General features: G+C 29.4%; 1 protein-coding gene across 1 annotated transcript in view; it reads right to left on the minus strand.

Annotated features, from left to right (window-relative positions):
* The window catches only part of LOC111618585 (activating transcription factor 7-interacting protein 1-like), a 94,453-nt gene that overhangs the window by 48,397 nt on the left and 28,797 nt on the right, over positions 1-17,259 (minus strand). Inside the window, exon 4 of the mRNA XM_023360141.1 lies at positions 12,911-13,032. Coding sequence (XP_023215909.1) covers positions 12,911-13,032 — 122 coding nt within the window. The remainder of the gene's footprint in view (positions 1-12,910; positions 13,033-17,259) is intronic.

Here is a 17,259-nt window from a genome sequence, read left to right on the forward strand (position 1 = left end):
AAAACCTTGGCGATACCCAAGCGTAAACCATTCGCAAGATTCAGCAGGCTTTCGGGGACATTCCTCGAGGCCAAAAAAAGCGCGGCAGATTTGCAGCAATATCAAGGTCATGTTGACAGTTTTTTTGACTCTCGTGGGGTGGTGTATCGTGAGTACGCACCACAAGGCCAAACCATCGCAAAAGAGTACTACCAGGAGGTCCTTTGTCGTCTTTCCGATGCTGTGCAATGCAAACGACCGGATCTGTGGTTGATCAAAACTTGCCAGCTCCATCGTGATAATGCATCCGCCCATTCTACGCATCTGATTTGGGCTTTTGCTGCAAACATAACACTCCTGTGATTCGTCATGCTCCGTACTCTCCCCACATGGCTCCGTGTGACTTTTGGCTATTTCCCAAGCTAAAAATGCCGCTAAAAGGAACCCGATTTTAGTCGAGAAAAGACATCATGCGGAATGCAACGGATCGGCTGATGGCCATTCCAAAAGATGCGTTCCAGCAGTGTTTCCAGTAATGGCAGGAACGCTGGGAGAAGTGTATATACTACCAAGGAGACTACTTTGAAGGGGATTAGGGTTTTGTATCTCAAAATCAATAAATGTATTTTTGCCGACCAAAGGTCCAATACTTTTTTGAACAGCCCTCGTATAATTATTAAATTTAATTCAGAATGGTAGCTTAACTGTCTACCTTTAGTCCAAATTACGTAATACTATTATAATTAATTAGCCAAATTATAGCTCATTTAAAGTCTAGCATCATTGTTTGTCTAAAGCAAATATAAATGTTTTGCTGTTTATAATTACAGTTATGATTAGATTAATTAAGTTATTTTCAGAAAAATTATTAAAATTAATTTTAATATTGTTATTAATAATATTAAATACTAAATAATCTGCATAAAAAGTTATTTTACATTTATATTTTTTTTGTATTATTGGAATTTACAACAGTTTAATTCTAAAAATATGATTTTAAATAATATAAAAACATTACATATGAATGAATAATCCATTCAATCATTAGAAGAATGTTGTCATTCTATAAGAAAACTTTTAATTGAAAATAAATCATTTCAATATTTAAGTTTCACTGTTCTCAAGATCTGAAACATTTTTGGCTATTTTAAATATATTAAATAATCCTGAAACATTAAATTTTAAACCAGACAGTTTTTGCAATTCAGTTAACTTAACAAAACATTTATTTTAAATGAAATAATTTAACCTTAATGGCTTTTCCTAAATCAATTTATCATACAAGTAATTCATACAATGGTGATACCAAAGCTAATCATTGATTGCCATAGTATATTGGGTTAATTAATGGCTATTGTGAGATGGAGGACCTGATTTTACAGTAAATTACAGAAATTTTTAGCCTATTTCTTCATCCCAATCATTAAGAAAATATAACACAGAAAATGGATTGAATATCACCCTTTTCATCAACAACTGCTAAAGAATTATAACAATCTAGTGTTAAGTTATAACAACCTATTGTCAAAAGAGGGGAATGTCCAACAAGTAAACAGGATGAATCTTACAGATCTCGAACCAAGTATGGTATTATCAACTCCATTTATACAACATCTTAGCATCATCAACGGCTCATCTAAAACCTCACACCTGCAATTGCATCTCCAAACATCCAATCACCTGATGGGTTTTTCCAGACCCAAGGAGGATAAAAGAGGCTAGAACTCATGTCTCAGAGTGGACATCCCAAGAGACCATACAGAGAGAGCAGAGTGGACATCTCCCAACTCACCATACCTAAGGCGGACATATCCCAAGGTGCCATACAAGGCAAACAACCCAGCGCCATACTGAGTGAATGTCACCATAGAAGGAGACTCTACCAAGTCTCACAATATTTCCAAAGGGACTCACCCAAGGCTCCTGCCTCACCATAGCCTCTACCTATTCCAAGATGGACACCCCCATGGCCAGACTCAATGGACACTCTAATAGAAGCAACTGACACAGCATCCGTCTGTCCCATCTCTCGACCTCCATACAAAAACTGGCGACAACCTGATGCTCTTAGAGGTCAATTAATCAGTTACCTACCAGAGGTAAAATACTTAAAAAATTGTAAACTCTCTCCCTCTCGATCTACATAGCCCTAAGTAGATGGAATGTAAGAACCTCGTGAGCAATATACTCAGTTGGTTAGTCATAGCTTTAGTATAATTACTCTTCGTATACAGTTGTGTTTCATAGTATCCTGTATATTCTAGATTATAGTTATATTAAACTTTTGTTGTTTGTTAATTGGCCTACTTGTCTTATTCAGCCTTTGGACACCCTATCAACTTACCTATTGAGTGGGGAACGCGATGTTACCCATCGCGTTCCCCACTCAATAGTCAAATCAACTCTCCTACTCCACATTTATTTATGATTCACGAGTTAGGATGCATTTAACCCTATCCTAACTAGTGTCAGATCCTGAGAGGAGGACAGAAATCTCTTGATTTCCTTGTCTCCAATAATCTCCAATGCCATCCAAGGACAATGTGAGTGGGTTTTACCAACTCGTTGCCGACTAAGTGGTCTATAGGGAATCCTCTTTGCCCCACAGTTTCTCACACTATAATATTAATAAATTACCAAACAATTGAATACTAAAGGGAAGCATTAGGTGCCATCTCTTAATAAATTTAATAATTATAATTTTTTAATTAAATAATTTAGATTTACTGGAAGAAAAGAATGGGCCCAGAGTAGGATCCAAACCTGCAACTCCTGCTTACCATGCAGATGTGTTACAAATTACACTACCTGGACCTTCTTCCAGTAAATCTAAATTATTTAATTAAAAAATTATTATTATTAAATTTATTACGAGATGGCACCTAACGCCTCCCTCTAGTATCAAACTGTTTGGTAATTTATTAATATTATAGCCGATAATTAGCCCAGTAGAATACGGCAGTGGTTGGCTTTGGTATTGCAATGTATCGGGTTTGAGTAGAGTTGTTTGTTTACATACAATGTTGAGTTTCATTCCATGTAAGCATGCCTATTACATGTCCAGAAATTCATTTCTGAACATGTTAATCATAGACATTTATCTAAAAATAATTTAATTAAAACAAACAATATTGATTATCCATTTATAGATATTTTAGATATTTATTTGATCAGTCTTTGTGATGATAAATAAATGTACTGTACTATCCCATTCTGGTCATCTAGCTAAGTATTTAACTTAATGACCAATGATAAATTTTCATAAACTAGCCATTTATATACTTTATGAAATTGTGATCTGAAAATTGCATAAAGAGAAAACTTAACATCTGTAACTGAGTTTTGTAAATGCTTGTATATTACAATTTGTATATATACTGTATCAAATACAATATTTGTAAAAATACAATTCTTGACTAAGAATAAAACATACTTCATTCTTACTCTCAATTAATTTCATTCTTAACCAAGAACTGTAATTTGCAGCATGCACATGCACATGCATACATATGCATGCATAAATAAACAATACTCACTTAAATATACATAAGATGTTTTATGAAAGATATACTGGAATCTGTATCTCTAATAATTTAAATGTTTTTTCCATCAGTTAATTAATTTTACATTTCAGGTTAAAATTACATATTATTACAGAAAAAGCAATCCAGCTATTACTGTAATTTTTGTTTTTGTTATCCGTTTGGAAGACAATGTTCAAAAATGATATTCTGGAAGTTTTTTATTTTTCCTTGTAGAATGATCTCCTTCATCTTATATTATCTGTTGTAAATTATCAGTGGAATCTACTTAAAGAAATTTGATGTTTATTTTAATTTTAAATTTCAATCTTACATAATATGATGAAATGCTTACTCACTAATTTTTAGTGTGAAGAAATATTCATAATGAATAATTGATAAAATTTTTTGTTGCAGTAGCAGATCCCTAGATCTAATGCAGAGTTTTTGTTGAAAACTTAAAAATTTAAAAGTAATAACATTAAAATACCTTTTTATTGGATTTTAAATATTAATATGATTTCATTTCTTTAAACAAAATTTTTTTTTATTAATAATTACTTTGAACTCCTATTAAGTATTTAAAATCCTATATAGTATAATATATGAATATTATGTCTACACACATACAAATTACATTTACTTAACCAGTAATGTTTTTAAAATATAACAGATGATCTGACATATCTAATAAACACCATAAATTCTAGATATCATTTCATTCTGTTTTCATTTTTAGTCTTTGTTTTAAATACTGAAGTTAATGAAATTTGTCTTAATGCTTTAAGCTCTGAAAACTCACTCCATCTCCATTGCTAATGACTAAATTGTTTTTACCCCTCAGGCTACAATGGAAACTTGTATAGCAAATGTGAAATCCACAAATTTAATGCAGTTGTCAGAAGTTTATTTGTAAACAGATCTGATAGAAAAAACGCTCCTTGCGAGAACCAGATCAGAGGTCACCATTTGTAATAACAATCAGATGAAAAAGTTAACACATAAGTGTCAGAAAATGCACTGTCATCGTCAACATGGACGATCATGTGATCCCTTTCCCACAACAATGATATAAAAGCAAGAGCTACCAGAAGCTCAGGGCGATCAAACTGGAAGTTATATTTGGTAACTGTGCCCATTCCATCTCCCGGACCTCCATACAACAGACCTGATCCAACAAAAGGAGAAGACACCAGTTGGAAGACACTCAACGGTTGAGACACTTCCATATAGAACTGTTATTGCCACATATAGCTCTCCTCCAACATTAGAGGTAATTATTAGGGGACTCTCTCTCTCTCTCTCTGGAAAATAGGCCTAGCTGGTAGATTAGCCATTTGTAAAATACTAGACTAGGTAATCACATCCTAACCGCATTTACCCATATAACCTGTATATTCCTCTCTGTGTAGCCTCATGTATGTTATAGTTAGTCAAATAATAAACCTTTATTTTGTTATATTCTTGTCTATTCGGCCAACAGACACCTATCAACTTACCAACGACCTCCCCACTCGATTTTGCCCTCCTATCAAGTTTTAGCCATCCAAAAGACACAGAGATCAGGCTTTACCAGCTCGTGCAAATTAAGTGGTCATTAGGGAGTTACCCCGTGGCCCCCTGCTTATCTCACACAAAACTAGACTAACCAGAGTCAATTCACTTGTGCCAACGATAAATCTGACACCTAGCATTATTAGTGCAAACTACATAATGGTGGCTGCTACGCATATAAAGTCTGTGGTCTGTTAGAATTAGAAAGTGTTCAACCTACAATGGTAAATAATAAGTATTGCTGTGTATTTGGATATAAGTCTAAAGGTTCACCAAACTCAGTACATATACACACATTCCCAAAAAAAATAAATTACTGTGAAAAAAGTGGGAAATAAAACTTGTTATCACTTCACTTTCACCAACACCTAATTTTGTTGATCTTAAAATTCTTTTATTTTTACAAACGTTTTCAACCTATCTAATATAGGCCATTGTCAGGTTTAATATTATAAATGTTCCAAAATGGAACATACCATTTTTGATTATTTTACATATTTAAGATTGAAAAAGTAATTTAACTTTAAAATAAATTGAAAGAAGTGCCCTTTTATAGATCATTCTTGAGTTTTTATAAGGAAAAGAGCACTCAATATCTATAGCTTGCCACAGAATGATAAAGACAATGTAAAAAATAACCGAAAGCTGGGGTATATAAAGTACCATTTGAAAATCAACAGTTAGAAATCAAAAAAGATTATGTGAGTGTGACTAGAAGAAATCTGGTAGTATGTCTGCAAGAACATAGATAAAATGTTGACAAAGGTCACAACAACACAATATTAGCGATTATGGTGCAGATCGAAGGAGCAATTATAAAATGGGAAGAGAGGAAAGTCATTAAAACTGTGCACTCTCCATCGATTGCATTGGAGATGGAAATTTATAAAAGTAAAATGAAAAACCATTGCCTAAATGCTAGGGATGCTAATGCACTTCCAACATAAAAATATATAATAGAAAAAAGAATGGAACTTAAAAACCCTTAAATCATGTTTCTTTCTAGTTAGCTTTGTTTTCTGTGTTTTATTTGTTTACTTATTTAATATACACACTTCTTTCAATTTATTTTAAATTTAATTATTTTGTTGAATCTTAAATATGTAAAATATTCAAAAATGGTATTATAAATGTTCCAAAATGGAACATTTATAATACTAAACCTGGCAATGGCCTATATTAGATAGGTTGAAAAGTTTGTAAAAATAAAAGAATTTTAAGCTCAGCAAAATTAGGTGCTGATGAAAGTGAAGCGAATTATTTGCTGACAAAGCAGTGGATAGATATGAAGTTATCAGTTTTAGCATTTCCTCTCCTTCTATAAGACATCTTTTTCGATCACCCACATATTCTAAAATGTTACAAATGTAATCATGACTTAAACAACTACAAAATCAACTAGGATTAATGTCGGACACAAATGCAGAAAAAACGTTTTGACTACAGAGAGAAAAGTTATTACAAATACAACACACAAGTAACTCTCATATGTTATAAGGCATGCTATGTCCTTTGCAGCAGCCATTTTGATCAACTCATACACCACCTATATTTACTGGCACAAGCAAATAGATATACTGGTCCTTGTGTTGCCAATACCTCTAATGCTACTAACTGGTTTAATTAATAAATATTTCAGCCACTTTGAGCGCTTCAATCGCATGTTGTCTGAAGTTTTGATGGAGCATAGGGAGAGTCAGCTGTAGACATTTGAAATTCTTTTAATATATTAAATTTTCTCATTTTTAACAAAGATATTGCTTTTGTCTTTATTAAGGAACTTCTTATAAATACTATTTTAATTCGGTTTTGAACATTATTTATTCACAAATGTCGTTAATATTTATATTTCTCTTAACTGTCACCTTCATGATTTTAGACTTTAAATTGATTAGACTGTTTGGTTTTTGCTTACAATTTGTGTTCATTTTTAAATATTTTTGGGAGTTTTCATTAAGGATAAGAAAAGATAATCAAAAAATTTATAGTTAAATTTGCATATGCATTATTAATACAGGATGTCTTTGGGATTCCCGAGAACTCTGAATCAAGAAGAAAAGGGAATGATGAGAATTATATACATTAAATTATGGAAATGTATAGAAATGTTAAACCATTTGTTAAGATAAAGAATAAATTTGAAGTGTTACAATAAAAGAGATTTAGGATTTAGGGTGGCTTTGGAGTTTAATAAAGTTAAGCCCGTATCTTTTTTTTATTTATTAATATTAAGTGAATTATTGTACAGTAGAGTGTAGATTATCCGAAACGTCAATCATCCGAAAGAATTCCAGTTGGCAAATTTAAATTTTTGCCAGTGCTGGGTGCAACAATCTTTGGCTATGTCTTGGGCTACTCAAATATTTTACGTTTTTGATACTAAATTAACTTCTGAATTATAATTTTTTATTGTTTTTATATTTTTCAATATATTTATTTTGTTTGTACAAAATAAAAATAATTTTTAACGATACAATAGTCTTCGTTAGGCTTAACATTGACGAAAATTCAATGCAAAGCGACATGCAACGGAGAAAAATTTCAACATGGGATAGGTTAATATATTTTTTCGTACATGATCGGTTATCCAAAATATCGATTTTCCGAACAACCCCAGTCCCAACTGATTCGGATAATCGACGCTCTACTGTAGTTTGAAGTGAGAAAAGATCTATGATATATGTTATTCACAATTTATATTATGTTTATTAATTTAATGATAGAGAGAGATTAAAGTTGAGCCAAAAAAAGTCAGGAACAGGTTAGAGAAGGGTGGATTAAAAAAAGTCAGTATATTTAGTTCTTGGATTTCAAATAGACTGTCAGAGGAAAAAAAGGAAATTCCAACTATTTAAACAACATATTCAAGATATTTACAAAACAATAACTTAGAGATCATTAGAGGATGACGACTTAAGAGGTTGACAAATAAAATAGGTAAATGTGGGATACAAGAGTTCAGACAGTATTATTAGATATTAACAGTGATAGTGATTAGTGATGACATGGAGGCTTAAAGAAAAACGTGTTAAGTGATATTTTAAACCGATATAAACAAAGGACAGGTGTAGTAGGCCATCAATAAATCTTCATTCATATTCTACTTTTGATAGTGTAGAATATTGTATAAATTACCAAAATATGTAGAGCCAATGCGAGTGTCATAAGAAATGTAATTTCTCATGTCAAAAATACAAAACTATTTCATCCCAAATACAGTTGTCCCTCTATAGTCCGACGTTTTTTAATCTGACATGCTCAGTAGTCCGACGCATCTGCCGTCAAGGTACCCGTCCCCGTTACGTGTCTGCTTGCACAGAAGCATGTCGCAATGTGAATCTCCCCATCCAATTCTTACTCGATGACACACATTTCGTGTGTTTTATGTGAGCAGTTCTGTTCGAACAGTTGGAGTAGAGAATATTGTAAGTTACTGCTAGCAAAACAATGCGAAATATGTAATTATTTTCGGTAATCCGGACACTTTTGGTAATCTGACACACCTTTGGTCCCATACCTGTCGGATTATCAAGGGACAACTGTACTATTTCTCACTATACTAAATCAAGTAAAATTGTATAGCACACTTTATGTAGTGTTAAAGTTAATAAATTATTTAAAAAATAGTTTGCCTTTATCTGGATTAAATTTCTATGGCTATTTAAATGTATCAGAGGATAAGCTATGGTTTTCCTAATTACATTGTAATACATATGTAACAAAACAAAACAGTAAAATGCAAATTTATTTACTTATTTCACCTATTTATTAAACACATATATTATACACAGAACATTATGTACAAAACTTTCATTCACAATATGTAGCAATATAACAGTTTTAAACATTATAAGAGCACTTCTTGTCTTGAAAACTGTTGAAATTAATATCTCAAATACTACATTACAGATAACAGAGACTTATTGCACTGTTACTGGTAACATAAAAATGAAAGATTACATTCTGATGATAGAAGTGTCATTTTTATGTTACCAGTAGCAGTGTGATAAGTCTCTGTTATCTCTATTATAGTATTTGAGATATTAGTTTTAACAGTTTTAAACAGATCTCTATTTAAAACCTGGATAAATTAAATCAAAAATATAACTATTTTTGATTTATCTACATCCTCATCTGTAATTTAAAATCATCATCTTATTAATTTTTTTTATAAACTAAATACACTTTTTCTTTCTTTATACATGATATAAAATTAAAAAATGTAATTATGAATAAGATTTTTTGACAATAGTAGAAAAAAGTTATAAAAACTACTTACTAACCAAATAGATAAACAAACTTCTTCTAGCCATAAAGTGACTCTATGAAAGTCAAGCATCAGATTATTGACAAACTATTTCTTTTAAAGTGTGCCAGAAATGTTTTATTTATACCTAATATAGGTATGTACTGTACTTGCTATTCTATTAATAAAATACCATATTTCCAATCAAGCATATTACTATTTACTATATATATTGGGTTGTTCGGAAAGTAAGTTCGTTTTTTTTCTGTAGAAAAAAACGCAATATTCTTATGATAAATAAATATTTTATTGAATTATATGTTGACCATTTTGGTCAAATACCTGTTGTCATCGTTTCTGGTAGTAGCATGATTTCACATTCATAAAAGTTTTGATCGTTGCTTACAAAAAACTGATCCAAGTGATTTTTGACATTGTCATTTCAAGTAAATGTCTTACAGTTAAAAAAAATTTGTATAGACCGGAACAAGTAATAATCTGAGTGTGCTCGATCTGGCGAATATGGTTGGTGTGATAGCACGTCCCATCTAAGTTATAACAGTTTCTGACGAGTTACCAAACTTGTGTGAAATTTGACATTATTGTGGTAAAACACTACAGCTTTTTTTTTTTTATCAATTCTGGCTGGCTTTTTCTGTTTGATGATATTACGCAATTTGTTTACTCGAATGCAGTACACTTTCGAATCAATTGTTAAATTGTCTGGTAAAAGCTCCAAAAAAAATTTCCTTAATATCCCACCAAATAGAGCATTTCTCTTTAAGAACTCGTGGAATTCATATATCGAGCTTTGAAACGAAACCAATTTGTTTCAAGTAATCATAAACAGTTCAATTTGACAAATTTAATCTCTTAGTGATTTCACGTGTTGTTATTCCGCAGTTTGCTTCAATCGGTACTTTTATTTTGTTTTCATTGGCTTCAATTGGCCATCCATAACGTGGTGCATCTTCAATACTGAAATTGCGAGAACGAAATTTTGTAAACCAGTTTTGGCACTGTCGTTCTGTCAACACATCTCCACCATACATGTCACACGATTTTTTTCTTGCTTGAACGGCATTTTTATTTTTTTGGTAATAAAAAAGCAAAATATGCCGAAGTTGCTGCTTTCGATCTTCCATATTTGATGGGACACAAAAAATAAACAATAGCACGAAATCAAACAAAATTTTTTATAAATAAGCCATAAAATGCTAGCTGTCAAAATATATAATGATAATACCGGTTTAGAACGAAAACTGCGGGAAAAATACCACTAATCCGTCTAGTGGTAAAAAAAAAAACGAACTTACTTTCCGAACAACCCAATAAATCTCAAAATTTGTCTATCTCAAATTTTTTCTCATTTTCGTGAGATTCAAGATAGACAAGTTCAAGTGTATATTAAAAGTATTTTTGCAAATATTCTACTGCTTTCTTTTAAAAATTTTAAATAAAAGTTCAGATGTAAAGATGAAGTAACAAATGGAATGAAAATAATAGAGAGGTTGCGGCGCAAGTTCAAATGTTACTTGTACACGGTAAGCAGAAGTACACGGTTTATGTTCTAACTCCAAGAAAAAATCATTGCAGCGCACATTCACATCACATGACTCAGTGAACGTCGTGCATTGACTCACGGGAAATTTATTGAAAAAATGGCAGATACATTTAACATCGAGGGTTACACCAGTGAAGGTAAATAAACAAATTAAACTATTTTAAAGTATTTATAGAATGTTTAATAACACTAATTATTTTTAATTAGAGTTGTGTGTCCTACCGTACGATAGGACTACCTCATATATTTGTAGAGGGAAGTAGTGGCTTATGTAAATTCGAAAGCAGCTTGGAAAATTAATTTTTAGAAAATTTACAAATATATTATGCTGCTGATAGTAGAAGATGCTGTGAAAGAACAAACCTACCTTAAGATAAGCTATTATGAAGGCAAATATACGTAAATTCTATAGGCACTTCACATTATTTGTTAAAATATTGAATAATTAAATAATTTCTGGATTAAAATCGTGTTTCTTTACATTATTATTCATAAATGCTTAAATAATCATTATTTTAATAAATAGGTCATAATTTTAACTCCAAACCCAAAAAAATAAAGTTTAAACTGATCTTCTACTCGCCATGCTAGACTTAGCAAACGCCATTATCGACTGTCTAGAATTGCCAGATGGCAGTGCTTGACCATCTGCCGTTCATGTTTTGGGCTGAATACGACGGCCGCAATCTCTCTAATATATTTTAAAAAACTACAACATTAATCATATGCTGATGTATTGCCAGAAATGGCTGGGGGTTTTATAGGGTACCATCTAGCATCTAGAGGGTCACACAGACAACCTGTCTCACAGATTCACATGCATGGATGGGATGGCAGCTGCATAAAACTTCAAGTGTTCATAATGTCTGATAAGGGCATCTTTTGGAAAAATGTTTTATATAAAAGTGTTTGTTTTTGGTATAGAATCATAATATGCAATAAGAAGTGGAGATTCCCATTCAAAAAAATAAAGTTCACCTTAGCAACATCTATTATAAAACTAATAGCCTTGTTTTACATTTAAAAAGGTTTAAAAAATGTTTTCAAATCTTTTTAAATGTAAAAAGCATCATTTCATACTACTCAATACATTTTTAAGTTATAATAATCATTTATAGACAATATTAATTATAAATGCTATTTATAAACAATTTAATAATAAATAGTAATCAATAGTAATATGAAGGGAAATGTAATTTAAATTAGTATGAAGCAAATTAATAATAATCATCATTAAAAATAGAAAATAGTTCTTAATATCCTGATGTGTATAGAGAAGATAAAGCAAAGACATTTTAATATACTCTCTCTCTCTCTCTTTTTTTTTTTTTTGTAAATTTTTTCAAAATAATGCTTAAAATTCAAACATTTGTATGCTATGAGGTGCTGAATAGTAAACTTTGAAGCTTCACAAATATAAAATATTTTACTTTTCCAAAAATTGCAAGTTGAAAAAATGAATATGAATTCCATATTCGTTTTTCAACTTGAAGATGATCTATGGAGTAGATCGAAAATGTTCGTATTTTAAATAAACTCCCTCGGCAACAGATTAGGTGTCGATTATTTTGATCATAGTAATCTATTTATCTTAGTTATAAGGGACTGAAAGTCAATTATGGTACCAATATATTAATTTGTGTATTAAATTAAGCATCTTTAATTTAAGTTAACATTATTTCAATTTATATGTTTTACTGATATTTAAAAAAAGTAAAGATACACATGTAAGAATTGTTACATATATTGTTCACATGTATAAAAAGCCCTGGCAATGGATATATTCCTAATGGCCAAATAAAGATTATTAATAATAATAATAATTCAATGTTGAATTACTTATTTTTTTATTAATAAAAATTCAAAATTACAAAAATCTAAACATTTGTGATTTCTTATTAAACTGTTCTTCAGAATAAATTACTTACAAAGTTTATAATATGCATTAATTTAAAATATAATAATAAATGCAAATTTATTATTATATTTTAAAATAGAGTTTAATATTTAAATTAACTAATAAACAATATTTCTTAAATAACTTACTTTTTGAGTAAGAATAGTTGACTTAGAACGACTTATATTTGATGATAAATCTGCTTCACACTCATCACTTGCTCCATTTTCCACTGCATATAAGTTATTTTCATTGCAATTTAATTGATCATCTATTTTAAAATATACTTATAAATTATAACATAAAATTTCTATAGTATTAAAATCATATCTTGCTAATATATTTCTTTGTATAGAATGATGATAATTAAAGAAATTGACAAAATTTTTACTTTTATTAAAAACATTTACTACTTATTATTAAAACATTAAAACTGACAATAATAAAACAAATTTTATATATTTAACCAAAATAATAAATCATAAGAAGAAAATATAAATATACCTATATCCATTACAAATACAAAATTTTGGATTTGTAATAGATGCTTTAATTTGTATTTGTAGTAAATGCTTTGATTTTTCATATTAAACATATGAGCAAATTGAAGCATTATGTTTATGAGAACTCATTAATAAGCAAACAACGAAAGAAAACATTTTTTTTTAATTACCTTTTTAATTACCAACTACATAATCATTATCAGGATATAAAAACATGTTATGTAAGTTATAGAATTCATATGTTTAATGCTATCAAGATAATGAAATGTTTAGGTGTCAAACACCTAAACATTTCATTATTAACATTTTAGGTGTAAAAAACATTCTATCACATCACATTCCGTTAAAAATAATAAGGCATTTCTGCATTCAATTTGGTTTGACTCATTATTTGTATGTAATAGAATGTTTGATTTGATGATGTATATTTATTGCAATGCAAATGTCTCAAGTTTTATAACTTACATGATATGTATATTGGAGCAAAATTAAACACTTAATATTCCAAATGTTTTATTTTTTAATTTCTCTATATTTCTTAAATTAAAAACCTTCATACACAAATACTGGAATGCATATAAATTAACACTCAAAAAACCTTAACAGTCCAGTACTAAATATTTAATAAAAAACAAATGTTTTTGACTGTACTTTTGGTCTTCTTCAAGTTTAAAAAAACCAGCAAGATTCGAAAAAGTGAATTTGAAGAACAAAAATTATGAAATTATTTTTAAAAACCTGCTTGTCCAAGAATGTTCCATGGTTTCACTTGTTCGAATCTCACTGTTTTTTTAAACTTGAAAAAGACTGAAAGTACAGTCAAAAACATTTTATTTTCTATTAAATATTTAGTACTGGACTGTTAAGGTTTTTTGAGTGTTAACCTCTATATTTCTCTGAAGACAGATCTTAAGCCAAAAATGATTAAGCATCTTTAATTTCTTAAACAAAAAGTAGCAAAAGAACTGAATTCCAGAGCTGCATCAATTAATAATTTTATTATTGATGATCATTTGTAGTTTCCAATTAAGAATTAAAACAGTAAAAAATAAAATAAATAAATAAGCAATGAAAAATGATGATAAAGCAACAACAAGCAAACTAAAAAACATTTAATAATATGTATCTGTAAATACTGTGCAATAATTGATAGTAAATATAACATTTTAATTATTAGGTTCATTAAATATGTTTATTTTAAAACTGGTTAAATCTTTCTTCATTAGACTTAATATATATTTTATCTATTCTATAAGGTTTGTTTAAAAAAAAAAACTTGTAAATTTTACTGTCTCTCTATAAAGTCTTGTATTGTCATTTAAAGTTTGTCACTTTCTTTTCTTTCAGAGTTGATAAATATCTTTGGCTAAAATTTGTCACTTACATTAAAAAAACAATAGAACAAAATACTCCAGTGTATTTGACATTTGTATTTACAATGTTGCTAACTGATATACTAGGATTCTTTTAAAAAAAATTTTCAAAAACAATGATGATTAATTTGTTTGGAAGTACTATTTAAAATTCTGCTGTTAGAATTTCTTCTAAATATTAATAAGATATTTGAAATTAATATTCAAATTTGTTAATATTCATTTAAATACTCATCAAAAATTAATGCAAGAATTGATAATTTTTCCCAATATAACAATTTTTAAAACCATAATCATTATCAATAAATATTTTATACAAACAGTATTATTAAATATTTTATATCAAATATACAATCAATTTATTCAATTGTATATCTTTAATGTTACTGAATTTTTATTCATGGACTATATACTTTCTTTTAAAGCTATGTTTTAATTGATAGATACATCTACATTAACATTAACAATATATCAATCAGAAACCAGAAGCTGAGTTGAATATCATCATCATTGTTTATTTTTAGTCCATTCTTAATCCAGATGGATTATAAGTTGTGAAATATTTTTGACTAATTATGTTGCTGAAAAAATTTAATGTCACAGACAGTTGTATAATCATCTAACATTAATATTAAATAAGCTTTAATTAATTTAGGATAATTTGAAAAAATAAAAAAATTCAGTGTTGTATTCTAATTCACAATTTATATTTTGCATCCAAATTATTGAGATGGAACTCATTTCAAATTATATACATTATAATTTATAGTATTTACAGTTATTTTTCAACAACTCAATAAGAACAATTTAGTATATTTGTAGACTCTGAACAACAGAACAAGTTAGATAAACAGTTTAAACTTGATAAATTATTTCATCTTACATGCTTAAAATAATTTTATGAATTATTATTAATAATGAGTTATTTAAATGATTTGAAATAGAATGGTTTATCAAGTTTAAACTGTTTATCTAACTTCTGTTGTTCAGTCTACTGGTATAATAAATTGCTTTTGATTGGCTTGTTGAAAAATAACTGCAATTATTACACATTGAAATTTAAAATAATATAAGAAAAATCTAAAATCTTTTTTATTCACGTAATTTACATTAAACAAAGCATGCTAAAGGACGAGACAATAAATTACAAGTATAAATTAGTCAAAGTGTGTCATTTGTTCTCTATCTGGAAGAAAAAAAAGAATAAATCAAAATGAATGACAATGATGCAATCATCTTAGCAACATACTTGTTCTTTGTGAGGAGGGAAAAAAGGTAATAAAAACATCAATTTTAAGTACATAATTGTTTTTAAAAAGGAAGAGTTTGGTTTTTTCAACATTGATGATAGACCTATGCAACAACATTAAATTTCATAATTAGTAAATAAAGAAAAATTGTGAATTTAAATGCTATAGCATATTAAGAGATTTTTATTTTTTATTTAGCTTTTGTAATATTCAACTGAAAGGTTGAGGAAATTATAAAGTTAATGGATCTTGAAATCAAATGGGACAGAAAATGATATCAAACCAACTGATGCTGTTTACTTGTTGCCAACTGCTGTATCTATTTGAACAATGAAAAAGTATTTCCAGCTCAAGCATCTAAACTGCACATAAGTGCACAATTTAGATGCTTATTTTTTGGGATTTAAAATGTGCATTCAAATTATGCAGTGAAACTTGTGTGGATACCGAGCTTCAGAGTGACATGTTCAGAAAAATAATTCTACAGGTGGATAAGGCAACTTCTAAGGATTTGGCAAAAGGCTTTAAATAAACAGAGAACGACTTAGTAGAAATTTATACATAACTGATTTGTAAATAAAATTATATTTTCTGAAAAGATTCTGGTGACAGCTGTCATAGTTTTTATCTCCAAAATTTTCTTTCAAATCTTTTCAAATTAATATAATAAAGTATATTAATTATTTTCCAAAAATATTTCAAATTGATCAAACGACTTACTTCTGCTGTAAACCAAAACAGTGCTTGTTTCCAAAATATTTTCACAAACGTTTTCGAACTTAGTTCTTCTTCAGGTGAATAAAACGGGTAGAATCGATGTTATTCGAAATCTGAACGCAATGTTCTAAGGAAACGCATGCAATCATCGTGTTAAACTTGCGCATGCTCTGTAGATAGAAGAATCGCTTTTGGCTTCTCAAGTGTCGTAAATAAGAGTTTGCCATGCTATCGATAAGGATAGTTCATCCTTATTGTTTATACACTTGTCTTCTCTTGCTGTTTTATATATATATATATCGCTTCCATCCAGCGCAAATGGTGTATTAGCTGTGTAGTGTAAATTATCTTTGCCTTGTATAAAACAGCAAGAGAAGACAAGTGTATAAACAATAAGGATGAACTATCCTTATCGATAGCATGGCAAACTCTTATTTACGACACTTGAGAAGCCAAAAGCGATTCTTCTATCTACAGAGCATGCGCAAGTTTAACACGATGATTGCATGCGTTTCCTTAGAACATTGCGTTCAGATTTCGAATAACATCGATTCTACCCGTTTTATTCACCTGAAGAAGAACTAAGTTCGAAAACGTTTGTGAAAATATTTTGGAAACAAGCACTGTTTTGGTTTACAGCAGAAGTAAGTCGTTT

The sequence above is a fragment of the Centruroides sculpturatus genome, unplaced genomic scaffold (genome assembly GCF_000671375.1).
Source record: "Centruroides sculpturatus isolate CEXI.00-Female unplaced genomic scaffold, Cexi_2.0 scaffold42, whole genome shotgun sequence".
Taxonomy (NCBI): Eukaryota; Metazoa; Arthropoda; class Arachnida; order Scorpiones; family Buthidae; genus Centruroides; species Centruroides sculpturatus.